Genomic DNA, 13286 nt, shown 5'->3' with positions numbered 1-13286 from the left:
ATTTAGATTTGTAATCAATAAATTAAAGTCTTTCTGATAATGATGTACCCACATCAAGAGCTTTGTGCTTTGGATTTAAAATTGCTAAGTCACCGTTACTGCAGAGAATGTGCAGGTGAGGCCAAACCCAGTGGCCTCTTGGAGAGAAAGTGAAGATTATTTTAGTTTAAAAATAAATAAATTCACCAAAGCAGCAGCGATTCTTTCCAATAGGGCTAACATTTCATTAACTGTTACCTGCAATCAAAATGAATGCTTAATCACACACACACAGATATCTACATAGCAGCAGTAAGAAGAGCATTACCCAGCGGAAGACCTGGAGAACCAAAGAGCTGCACAAGTTGAAAAGCAAATCCCATGGATAAGGGAAGTCCCAGGAAGCTGGCTTTTGCATTCACGTCCTGTTTAAATGCAGGTGGAGAGGCCTTTGACGGCTCAGGGCCATCTGTTTTGTGCACATTTGCAACACAGCTTTCCAGTGTGCTCGAATCTTCTGGATGTTCAGAAACAACTTTAACAGAAGACAAAATATCTGGTTGGCTGCTGGTGACATCTGAGGAGGTTTGTTCACTCTCACCCTCTTTGTTACCAACTGCCTGCTGTCGCCTCGGGGTTCGGGCTCGCTCCTCCTTTGTCCTGGAAATCACACAAACACTACAAGAATACTTTGGCATTGGAGAAGACTGTCCCACATGAAAATATGAAATATCTCGTAAATGGGAATCCACATCAGGGGTGGGCAAGGAATAGGGTGCCTCAGGGCCACTGTACGGTGCAGCATACTCCTGAAACGCAAGGTTCTGTTCACGTCCCAGTCCACGGTCCTGGCATAGAAGGCCCTTTTGCTCCACTTCTAAAGCACTTTCTGAGGGACCGTCACCTTTTAGCAGGACTTCCTTCCCTCCCTCCATACCACCAGCAATCTCTCTGGGCAGATTAAACTTGGGTGCCAAGTTGACTATTCTTCTGTACCTTTTTCTCTTTGGTGCAACTGGTGCAGCATCACTTCTTGAAGCATTTACTTCAGTTGCACAGTGCATGGAGGTGCTCCAGGGTTCCACAAGTGAACCCACACACACTTTACCAGGTGGAGATGCCAACAGGCCATTGCTCTGCACATTACCTCCCTTCTCAGTCACCATTTCCTGGTGGTTTTCCTGTACCAATCCCCCACTGGACTGAGGGCAGCTCAACTCTGTCGAACTGTTGGTACACATCTGTTTGGGTTTCCTCGCTTTTTTCTGTCTTTGTTCACCTACAAACTTATCCTCAGACCAAGAAGGAGAAACTTGTGTATCAAAACCCTGCTGCAATTCCTCAGTAGATAAATTAATTGAAAAAAAAGCCCAGGCGTTAGAGCAATTCTCTTCTGGTTTCATCACACATTTGTTGTCTGTGTTACTATCAGGCACATTGTAAAGCACTTTTGAATTGTGACAGAGAGAGGTTACTTTTTCTTCACCATTTACATGTAACTGTTCAGCTTCCCTGTCAGGCTCACCCGTAATTTTAAGTTTGCTTTCTGTGCTGGCCAGCAGGCTGTTTCCTTCGCAGTTGCATTCTGCTTCTTGGATACAACTTGCGTCATTCTTTATTTTCAAGGAACTGCTCTTGCAAAGGTCTTCCCTGCGCCTTAGATTCACTTCCTCATCAAACGCGTTTTTGGTTGTGCTTCCAGTACAAAGGGGTTTCTCATCTATTAGAACTGAGCTGTCACTTTCTACAGGCAATTCATGTGCCAGCGCCCCATTGGACACGGCTGAGATCTCCGTGACAGGGGAGCTCGCAGCTTCCGTCCCGCTTCCCTTATCACCATTCGGCTGCTCCTCAAAACCTCCCGTCGGATCCTCGGGCCCTTCCCCAGATGCACACAGGGACTTTCCGTTTTCCTCTTCCGAGTCATCCTCCTCACTTTCAGATGTTTCCTGGTTGCCTGGAACGAGATGAGCTGCTCCGCCTACATTTTGCTTCGTGATTTCTGTGATTTTCATTTTTTTGTTTCTTTTTCGCTTTTTCCTCTGCTTTACTTTTGTCAAGGGATGCCCATGGCTTTTCTTTAAAATTCTCTCCCTATGTGAAAAATAATAATATATAAATACATTAGCATTCACATATTTGTGGTGTTCCATTTGAAGGGTAGGTATTTACCATTAACGACAGTCAAACACAGACCATCTGCTTTATAAAATTGACAGAACCTCAGATAAGAACTTCTATTGATTAAATATAAATGGAGACCTTACAATTTAGAACAATCTTGAACATCTGACATATACATAAAAACAGTTGCAGTCTCATTAACTTAGTTCTACTAAAAGTATCAAAAATCACTGCAAGACCGAACAACGTGTTTCTGGGTGTCTTTCTAAATTATTTTTAATAACAGATACTAAATATGTTAATAATAGATACTAAATAAGTTAAAGATCTTCTGCTGTTCTGAAATTTCTGAAACATCACACTGAGCAGAGAGGTACCAAGTAAGAAAATTTCATCCATTTGGATTAAATAGACTGCATTTAGATTAGATGAAATTAAAACTGTACTAACTGAAAGCCTCAGTAATGCAAAGGCACAGTGACTACAGAAACTGTCTGATACTGCTCAATGCATTACGAGTGGACATGTATGTTTGGGAAAAAAATATTTCACATTTTATTTGCAGCAAAATAATACACTACAGACAAATTTAAGTCAGCTGTAGGCAGTGATTTAAAGTGAATTTTGCCTGCGTTTCTCACCAAATTCAATAGATTGCAGCCCTAGCAAGGACTTCTCTGAAATCTTGGTGTTAGTTAACCCCGAAATGAACATGAGTAAGGAAAACCTTCCAGGTGCAGCCACAGCATTACTAAACCAGAACAGGATCCAAAAGCCCCAGCACCTTTGTATTGCTGCAATGAGCACCATGGATCACAGAGAAGACCTTGTGGGAAAGCACACACATTTAATTGCCCTGAAGTGGCATCCAGATCTGGAAGCATCCTCCTAGGAAATCAGATCTCTTTCAAATGTTGGTATTTGAGTCTACGTAGTTTCCTCTGAGTTCCCCTTGCACAAATTGGTATATTTTCAATACAGGGCGCTGTGCTTTAAGTGCAGGTACCTATACTGCAGGTACATATTAGCCAAGATGAATTCCACTTGGCATTCTGCTCACACTGCACTCCTTACTCTGAAACATACTCCCTCTCACCCAAAAGAGATGTAGAATGCCTGGAAAAAAGAAAAAAAGAAAAAAACTAGGACTGACTAGATTTCCTTTGTCTATTGAATCAAACTGCAGAAAAGTAAAATGCCTACGACAGTAATTAGAGAGGTCTGTTTGTTTGTTTTTCAAGTGTAACCTAGATTTGTATGAACTGTATACTTATCACAGACTGCACCTTAAATCCTGACACTAGCATTCTTCCTTCTGCAAACGAGCTTTAGAAAGTGTTTTTAGAAGAGGAAGTTCTCTGAGGTTTTCAAAATAATAATGCCCCTTACGAACAGGGTACAAAAGAACATTCTGTTTGTCCTTGCTTTGAATGGAGTGAGGAAATAAAACAGCAGATGCGAGCACTAGCTCCATGGAGAATCTAGTATTTTATCTTAGTGCTGTCATCAAAAGGTCTGCGGAAATGACCAGCGGATTGCCAGCGTCAGCACCGGCATGGGAAGGCTGGAATCCAGCAGCAAAGGAACAGACTCGTCCAGCCTCGCCACTGCAGAAGCTGTGCCTGCTTACCATCCACCCCTCTCAGATGTGGGTTTGCACAGCTGCCCATGGGTGGGAACCTCTCTACCACAGACTCAAGCACATCTCTGCTGCCTAACTCCTTATTTACCTGTCCATCCTTTCAGGATAATCCTGACAGAAACTTTCTTGGGGTGGAAAGCATGCTAAGAAGTACTGAAGAGCTCAGCAAAGCGAAGGCTGAGGCCAGCACATTTATTTCCTCTCCTCATCATCAATTCTGATTCAAGAAGCAAAAATGTACTGGAGAGGATTCACTTTAGAACGCAAGAACAGCAGAAACACACCCACCAACTAACACAAAAAGAAAAGCGGATAACCCAGAGAAACCAGCAGCTGTTATTGCACTGGAACTGTTGCATGTCATAATAATGATACATGCAAGCGTTGGTTCAGGCCGATGATTTTGTGTGCCTGGAAATGACGTTTAATAGTGAGAACCAATAGTTGATAATAAATACAACCACGCCATTTCTCTGCTTTGGAATAGAGATTTTGGAGCAGTTCAGTGAACTTAGTTTTCTATGGGTTTGGATTTCCTCCTAAACTAGAGGACAAAAACAAAATGGGATGTGGTGGACTACTGAACGCAGAATAATCCATTTCATTATTCTTCACTTCTTCAGCCAACTAGATCTAACAAAGTAATACCTCTGAGAAACACTGTAGTGTGCTGTGATGCCATAGCTGAAATTACCCTGTGTGGGGTATATCCAATATCATGGTACACTGTTTTTTTGTTTTGTTTTGTTTTTTTTAATGTAATAAAGTGAATTGTCTACTAATTTTCTTAAATTTTAACCCAGTTCCTCCTCTTTTAGCCCACCTATATGCTTTTTTGAAGGGTTTTCCCCACTCGTAAAACCACATGGCACATAGAAACAGTTTGAGAACCAGCATGGAGATAGACTTTCCTCTTGGCAGGGGCATTTGCTAGCAAGTTGTTTTGAAGCACACAAAAGACACTCAAGTGGGAAAAAAAAAGTTGCAGTTTCAGTTGTTATTTACGTTTCATCATATATTATGCGTTTTAAAAAGACACAACTGTTCAGCGATAAATACCTTAACAATGTAACAGCATATTTGCTGGAAGAGGAATTCACTTTCTATAATGATACTCTGAAATTTGTCAGCCTGCCATTTAGACCATATTAAAACTTTTCCCCATAACTCTATTACACATGACTTCAAGGTTTAACCCAACGTTCAAAACAGCACCTCCAGCCTGCCTGAGAGGCAGCACTCAGGGTCTTCACTGGAGAAACAAACAACATTTTCATCACAGCTGAGGCAGAACACGCCAAGAAGACAACCTATGGGAGGTAGAAACGTTTTCTTTAAAACTGGAAAATGACAAAAACAGGGAAAAAAAACAGTTATTTTAATGAAAGTTTATTTTAACAAACTTCAGCTCTGCCATACATTTAAATTGATGTCTCCTTGATGTCAAAACATGTCTGTAGTAATCACTGTAATGGAAGTGCAGAGGAATTGATAAATTAAAAAAGCAATTCTATATGACATTCAACAATGAGCTACATACTCTTCGAGAAACTTACATTACCATTAATTTCCAAAGTCTCCATAAAGAATGGACTTTCATTATAAGACAATATGTGACTTTCAATATGTTCTAGTAGAGCTGCTTATATAATTACGGGGATATGGTTCCTCTTCCCTACCTGTTAAGTCCGTGTACATGACTGAATCATAAAATCATAGAATTGCTCAGGTTGGAAAAGACCTTCAAGATCATCAAGTCCAACCGCACCCTAACCATACTGCTCTAACTCTAAAAATCCACCACTAGATCATGTCCCCAAGCACCACATCCGAACGGTTTTTAAACGCATTCAGGGACAGGTGACTCGACCACCTCCCTGGGGAGCCTGTTCCAGTGCTTAACAACCCTTTCTGTAAAGAAGTTTTTCCTGATATCCAACCTAAACCTCCCCTGGCACAACTTGAGGCCATTTCCCCTTGTCCTGTCACCTGTCACCACTGAGAAGAGACCAGCCCCGCTCTCGCTGCAATCACCTTCCAAGTATTTGAAGAGAGCAATGAGGTCTCCCCTCAGCCTCCTCTTGCCCAGACTAAACAGCCCCTGTTCCTTTAGTCGCTCCTCATAGGAGCCTTACAGCTCCCAGCCCTTCACGGGCCTTGTTGCCCTCCTTTGGACCTGCTCCACACCTCAATGTCCTTTCTGTACTGAGGTGCCCAAATGAATGCATTCTTCCTCATGACTGAACCTGACTGAAGCAACAAGCAGAAACAGTGGCTGTAACTTTGGAATAACAACAACAAAAAAAGCCATGGCACCAGCCTTTCTTGTTGCGTATTCTGCCTTTTGTTCTTAAAAGAAGATGCAATTCCTCAAAACCAAATAGAACATTGGTATTAGGTGATTAAGCAAGAGTCAAAAACCATACACAAAGTAAATTTGAGCGTGACACCCTAAAAAAAAAAAATAACTGCTCAGCAACACAGGGCTTCCTGAAAGGTGAAATTCCATCAGATGCTGAGTATCCAACTCAGCACTTTATTGTTGCTGAAAAAACAGATTTAGTCACCCTCTCCCACTTTGTCCTAGATGTTGCCTATGCAATTCCAGTACCCATCTCTTGCTGGTTCTCCAGCAATCTTTTGTAGGTGGATTCAGCTGCCTAAGCCAGCATGGAAAAGCAAGCAAAACCGTATTTTTTTGTTGAGCCAATTCAAGTTGCCAAAACAAGAAGTAAAATTTGTGTGTAGCTGAGAGAAAAGAATTGGTGGGAGCAAGGTAACTCCTTTCAGTAGCAAAAAGTTGGGGTAGAAATTCACCATATAGGATTCATAGGAAATGTTTACACATTACAGTGTTGTAAATTAATGCTCCCCATCCCAAACCAGTAACGACCCTACTAACTGGGTTCAATCTAAAGTAACCCCTGTGCATGGCAGGGGGTTGGAACTAGATGATCTGTAAGGTCCCTTCCAACCTAAGCTGTTCTATGGTTCCATTATTCTTCATTTCCCAATGATGGTGAGAATTAAACATGCACCCTCATAAAATATGCTATTCTATCACAGTGCTCAAAGAGCTACTCCAGTCTTCACCACTCTACAGGACTGCAGTTGAAACAGTTCCACACTCTATATAACCAGCCATCGGATTCCTGCCCCACTGTATTCCAGACACAGGAGACATTGATCCAACGAGAGCACAGAGAACAGCACACAACAGATTTGATCACAGCATGTCTTCAGAAGCTGTTCATTTAATCAAATACGCATGCAAGTTTACTACTTCACTTTGAAGTAAAACATGTAAAGAAATGAACAATAACCAACTGAAACCCATCAAAACTCCACCTGCTGTAGGTGCTACTCACAGCAATTCAGTTTTCATATGATGGCCCATTCACTCCACAAGAAGCTTCGGGTGGAGTGATCATACTGATCGTTGTCCTGCCTGCTTGAGGAAAGCTGTGCCTGTCTTCTGACTGAAAGAGCTCTTTTCCTTTTCTTCTGGCTCTTTATTCATGGAATGTGTTGAACAACAGTAAGGAAATCCACCCTGAATACACTTTTTGATATATTCGCATGCACACATACATACTGAGTGAATTTCTACCCAGTATCAAACACCTTACTTCCAGAACAAGTGAAAGAACTCAGAAGCCACCCTCAATCTCATTTAGGTGCCACAAATATCTCACCTGACACATCTCAGAATATTAACCAGAACATAAAACAAAAGAGAGTTATCACTCTTCTTATCCACGAAGGCTCAAAGAATCAATTTTCATTTAAGCTCCCTCTGGGAACACTTAGTATGGATGCAGATGCCAACATTACCCACTGGAAATATGACATGAACCATGTTTTCAAGTCTGATAACATTTCTAACATAACAGTTCCATTACTTGGATGATAACAGCTTAGCCATGAAGACAGCCTGTTTGAAATGAACGCAGGCTAGACAACAAATACGCTGTTTTGAAAAGCTGTTTGAAGACATATGAACTGTAGTCAAATGTGCACTAGTTAAAGTTCGGTGCAATCTGCACTGCAGCACTCCTCCCTAATTCACTATTGACATGAAGACATTTTTATATGAGGCTTTTAGGAACACTTTCCAAAACAGGATGGAAAAATCCCACTTTCTCTGACAATGAGCAATCTCAGTTTTGTGGGGGCTTTTTTGGACAAACTATCACTAAACACACATATCTGGATACGAAGTGATCAGTTCTGACTAAATCCTAAGCACTTTCAGCAACAGCGGAGCACATTTCACTCACCACATCCTAAAGTTGTTAACCCAGGCTGCAAACCATCAGCTGAAGTACACGGGGATGAAGACTGCACCCGACCAAATGTTATCCACTGCAAATGCAATTCACAGCTATTGAAAAAATACGCACATAGTTACCTTAAAAATCTCAGCCTTTTCCTTTCCAAACAAAGAACAACGTTGCTGTTACAAATGTATCTTCAGTGTAATTTGTATATAACCTAACCCATTTAAAAATACAAGACAGTACTGCATCTGAGCAGATCCTTGATTTTAGAAGAAAGAAGATTTGCATTCAGAAATTAAATTTTGTGAGCCACATCCCAATCCATTTCACAGCTCCCCTCCCTTACGGTCTGCTGGTGTCCAGGCATGTGCTTACGCAAAGCCCATCTGCATGGGAAAGGTGGATTTGCTGAAGTGCTCATGATAGCCTGAAATACTATCTCACAATGTGGTACACAAGTAAGACAGATTTTCCAGATCCTTATTTCTGAAAAATAGCCTCATCGTGTACAGACCACTGAGAAATAAATAAAAACATTATTTTTACCAGAAAATAGAGAAATATGTATGGTGATGTATCACCATAGCACTTAAATACAAAGGTAACAACCACCCAAACCGGAATTTAGTCATAAGCAAACACAATAAAAAGGTGTGGAAGCCAAAACGAGATTTTTATAGGGTGAAGCATTGGCTGTTCTTTGTCAAGGCATGATCACACCCAAACCAAATGTAAAATGAAGCTTGACTGACAATGAAAGTCAAGCTGACAAGAAGCATGTGCAGGGGCATAAGGAAGCAACACAGGTGCAATGAGAGCAGAACAGACTGCTTGGAGGTATGTAACAAGATGTCTTCTGCTAGGAACTTCAGTGAAGGAAAACAGATTTTAGCTGTATTCAAAAGAGCTTCAATCAACAAAACTGTACGTAATTAAATATCAGTCTTGGAATCAGCCTCAGTTTGAGCTGAGGCATAAAAGAAAGAGAGAATAAGGTGTAGGGCTCTGCACACAAGTTGATACTTCAGGGAAGAAAAGGGAAGGGGGAGATGTATCCAGAACCATGAAGAAAACTGTAGTAACTGAACACAGAGACAAGCCATGCCAAATCAGTGACAGCAAGACACGGTCTGGGAGGGAAAAAAAGGGGGGGGGAAGGAAAGATGTAAGAGGAAAATAGTAAAAGTAACAGTATCAGCTGAAATCCAACCGCTACCTTAGATGATGGCAACGCTAAAATTCACATAGGTATAACTACAGGCAGCGATGCTATTGAGAACAGCTGCTATAATTATTAGGTGGTACAAAACATTAGGAGCTATGCAGCATTCAATTGTGTGATTCTCAGGAAGATAATACATTTATTTTCTTATTTAGACAAATCCCAGTATTATGTCATTCTGGCACCTGATTTTCACTTACTATCATTATGTACTACTCTTTCTCCTTTGTATTGTTATCTAATTTCCCTTTTAAACAAACTTCTTTCACTGAAAGAACTAGGGATAGACAAGAGGCACAACCCCTTAAAGACAACTGCTTTTTGTAAAACAACACGGGATCATTCCTAGAGTGCTAGGGATAAACAGACAAAGGAAACCATGTCCTCCAATTCTGCAACATCGTAAATGTCAACAGAAGTTTGTCCTTGGACAGAAAGTAAAAATTACATAGGTGTAAGCTAATATGTAGGTTGCTCCAAAAGTAATGCCTCATATTTATTTCCACACAACAACAGACAGAAAGAGCATGATGACACTAAATTCTCAGCTACAAATCGCTTTTTCAACATAATTACCACAATTAGCTCTGCATTTTTGCCAGCAATGAAAAAAATGCACTTGTAAAGACCAGCACCAATGGAGGTGGCCCACTGTTGCTGTCACCACTGCTGAAATGCACCACCCACCACCTTACTGTGCTCACATCCACTGTTCGGTCTCCACAGACATTCAGGAAGTGTCAATGAATGCCAGTGGGTGCCATTTTTTCCACACAGTTGAACTCAATGACACACCCCTGCTTCATCTGCACTCCCATGTCAGATGCCATTCCATCAGACTGCCCCTCTGCTGCCACCTGTCACATGGCAACAAAATGTAATGGAATATTGGTGGGAATGTTCAACGCCTACTGCCATACCACCAACAGCCGCCTCTGATGTCGTGGGCCAACGTTATAAAACAGGAGGCATTACTTTTGGAGCAGTCCTTGTGTATGCTGCTGCAGCCCAAGTCAGAATCTCAGCACCCATCCGAGAACAAGAAGAGAACCACAGATCACCTGTATTAATACAAGCCTGCATGTGACACTCTGAAACAAGGAAGCAATGCAGCTAGTGATTTAGAAGTATTCTCTGATAGATATGAGCTAAATAGTTCTTTTGATACCATGGGCACTGCTCTCACTATACAAATTTGAGTAATTTATGCCAGAAACGGCCTCTGGAGATTACAGGGTCCATCATCTTCTCAAAGCAATACCAGATTAGATCACATTTTGGAATTATCAAGTTTGGAATGCTTCAAGAGCGGAAATGACACAGCCTCTGGGGACCCTCTACCAGTGTCCAACCAGTCTCACAGGGGACTGATTTTTTTTTTTATTTTCCTTTAAGATCTAATCAGAATTTCCCATGCTGCAACTTCAATCCATCGCTTCTCATCTGAGAAGAGCCTGGCTCCATCCTCACAGCCTCCCATTAGGGAGTTGAAGCCAGCACCAAGCTGTCTTGGCCCCAGCATTCTCTTCTTCAGGCTGAACAGCCCCATTCCTCCCAGACTCTCCTTGTGCACCACGCTCCATGCCCTGAGCACTCTGGTGGCCCTCTGCTCTACTCACTCCCGTGTCACATCTTACTCATAGCAAGGCTCTCAAAGCTACACATCGTCAATGTGAGCACCACAAAATAAATAGTTAGAAGATATAAACTCATTTAATCTCTTTACAACTCACTTCCCTACAGAGCAGTTACACTATAGTCAGCTATCTACTCACAACAAAGCCTTTCCTCAAGATCAGAAAAAAAAGACAGCGTGATGAACATAACTTCAGTATTCATTGTTAGGAACAGGAACTCAGTCTAGACTGCTCAAACCAAACAAAAATACAGAATGGAACCCAATGCTCCAGCTATGTTTTTTATATATGCATATGTAGAATGCTATTTATAGTCTCATATATAATGCAGATTTGCTGCATAGCCGTAAGCACAGTCCTGTAACTGGAGGTTTCATAAAGTGAAAAAAGTTTTGAAGTTTTCTCAGGTATGCCTCACTGAACATTTGGAGTATGTATCGAACACTTCTATCCACAGTCTGCAAATGAAGTGCAAATACACATGCCTGTCTGGCTTCAGGTCTGATGTCCACACTTCTGTTTTCACGAGTCTTGAAAAGCAATGTATTCACCTCAAATGCAGAATGAAAATGCAAGGAAAAAAGCATCAATGCGGGAGAAGTAATATAACCCAATCCACTCCAAAGCAGGTTCGTGAACCATTAGAAAGTTCAAGGTATGAGCAGGATGTGGGAAAGCTGTCCAGTAAGCTATTAAGATGAGAGCTAGTGGCATTAAGTTACTCCAAGGGAGGTTCAGGTTGGATGTGGGGAACAATTTCTTCTTAGAAAGAGTGGTGAGGTGTTGGAACAGGCTGCCCAGGGAGGTGGTGGAGTCACTGTCCCTGGAGGTGCTCAAGAAAAGGGTAAATGTAACAAAAACACACAAAAAATTTGACCACCACCAAAAAGCCTGGAAGTAGGACTGAGAAACAGTTACCTAATAGTTACAGTACATCCCCACTTGGCAGAACAGGGCATTGTTACAAGCATTATGAAACAGCAAGATACACATTACAAGGTCAAGGACCGCCCACCTGAGAAAGGAAGGAGCAGCTCTCAACCGGGAAACAGCACTACCAACTAAAAGGAAATGCGAAGACTTGTTCCAGACACAATACTTTTCAATACCTTTATTATTCTTGATCTATTTGTCACGGTCCACCCAAAGCCAAGAACACCACTTGCTGCTTTTCTGTTACCATAAAAATAAAGAATAAAAATGGAAATGATCTGAGCCTGATAAACTCCTACATACTGCTTTATCTTCAAGACACCTTAAAGACCAGCTATGTTATCCACATATTTTTCTGTGAACTGAAAATAAGCTGATTTACAGCTATCCAACACAGTTGGCTTATGCAGAGAAAAATATAAACCCTAAATTGATGTAGCAGTAGATTCTCATCTAGGAAATAATTAATGTGGAGCTTTAATCTAACAAAGATTATGGTCTTTCAGCAACACCATACAGCCCCCGCTTTTGTTTTGAAAGGATGAGAAAATAATGAAATAATAGTGAAAAAAAACAATAATAATGAAAAATGTCACTGAAGAAACACTGAGAAGTATTTCCACATACCTGACCTATACAAAACATCTGAACACTTTTAAATTTAACACTTGATTTCAATTTTATGAACTGCATTTTAACACTATGTTGTCTCACTGCTTCTTACCAGGAGTTGTAATACAGGTCTCTTTTCTTTTGCATGGAAACCCCTCAATTCTCAACATACATTCCTGATGTACCAGCAGAGAGGGAAAGAAGTTCTTCCACTAAACTTGATCACTAGGAGGAGGCAGGAGTTCAAATGACAGGTATCACACAGAGGAATGTGAAATGATGAAAATATATATTTTTTTGCAGCTCACTGAAAATGAATTATATTGGTCAGCTCAAAAAAAAAAAAAACACAAAAACACGAAAGTACTGACAGTGTAAATTACATCAGGAAACAAAGAAAACAAGCAAAGAAAAAAAAAACAGATAACTGAAGATCAGGCTCTGTCTATTAACAGAGAAATAAAGAAAATCTACCACCTCTGTAGAATGCTTCAGGAGACATAACACAAAAGACAAAACCCTGGCTTTCATCTTTACAGAAAAAAAAGAACTTAAAAAAGCACCCAGCACAGCAAAATAGACTAGAATGAACCTAAAGGGGACAAGGCCACCAGAACAGAAGACAGAATTCTTTACAGGACATCATGTAACATCATATTAAAAATAAATAAATAAATAAATAACTGCTGTTACATTAGGTATATTGTTTTGTATTATTACTCTTGTAAATGAAAAGGTAACATTAAATCATCTGTCAAAGCTTTTAATACTTCAGGAAATCAAGACACAGCAGCTTAGATCAAGCAGTAAAACTAGAGCTTTTTTCCCCCGTTATAACAGCACATCATCCTATACAG

General features: G+C 40.8%; 1 protein-coding gene across 4 annotated transcripts in view; it reads right to left on the bottom strand.

Annotated features, from left to right (window-relative positions):
• Window positions 1–13286, bottom strand: part of N4BP2L2 (NEDD4 binding protein 2 like 2) — a 45143-nt gene that overhangs the window by 7176 nt on the left and 24681 nt on the right. For all 4 annotated transcript variants that reach the window (XR_002432961.1, XM_021378258.1, XM_021378274.1 and 1 more), the window contains exon 7: window positions 308–2073. Coding sequence is in view for 3 of the 4 variants with exons in the window: in XM_021378258.1 (XP_021233933.1) it covers window positions 308–2073 (1766 nt within the window). In the remaining variant the exon portion in view is untranslated. The remainder of the gene's footprint in view (window positions 1–307; window positions 2074–13286) is intronic.

This window comes from Numida meleagris, chromosome 1 (genome assembly GCF_002078875.1).
Source record: "Numida meleagris isolate 19003 breed g44 Domestic line chromosome 1, NumMel1.0, whole genome shotgun sequence".
In the NCBI taxonomy this organism is placed as follows: Eukaryota; Metazoa; Chordata; class Aves; order Galliformes; family Numididae; genus Numida; species Numida meleagris.
Note: the sequence above shows the minus strand (reverse complement) of the source record. Positions and strands in the feature narration are given on the sequence as shown.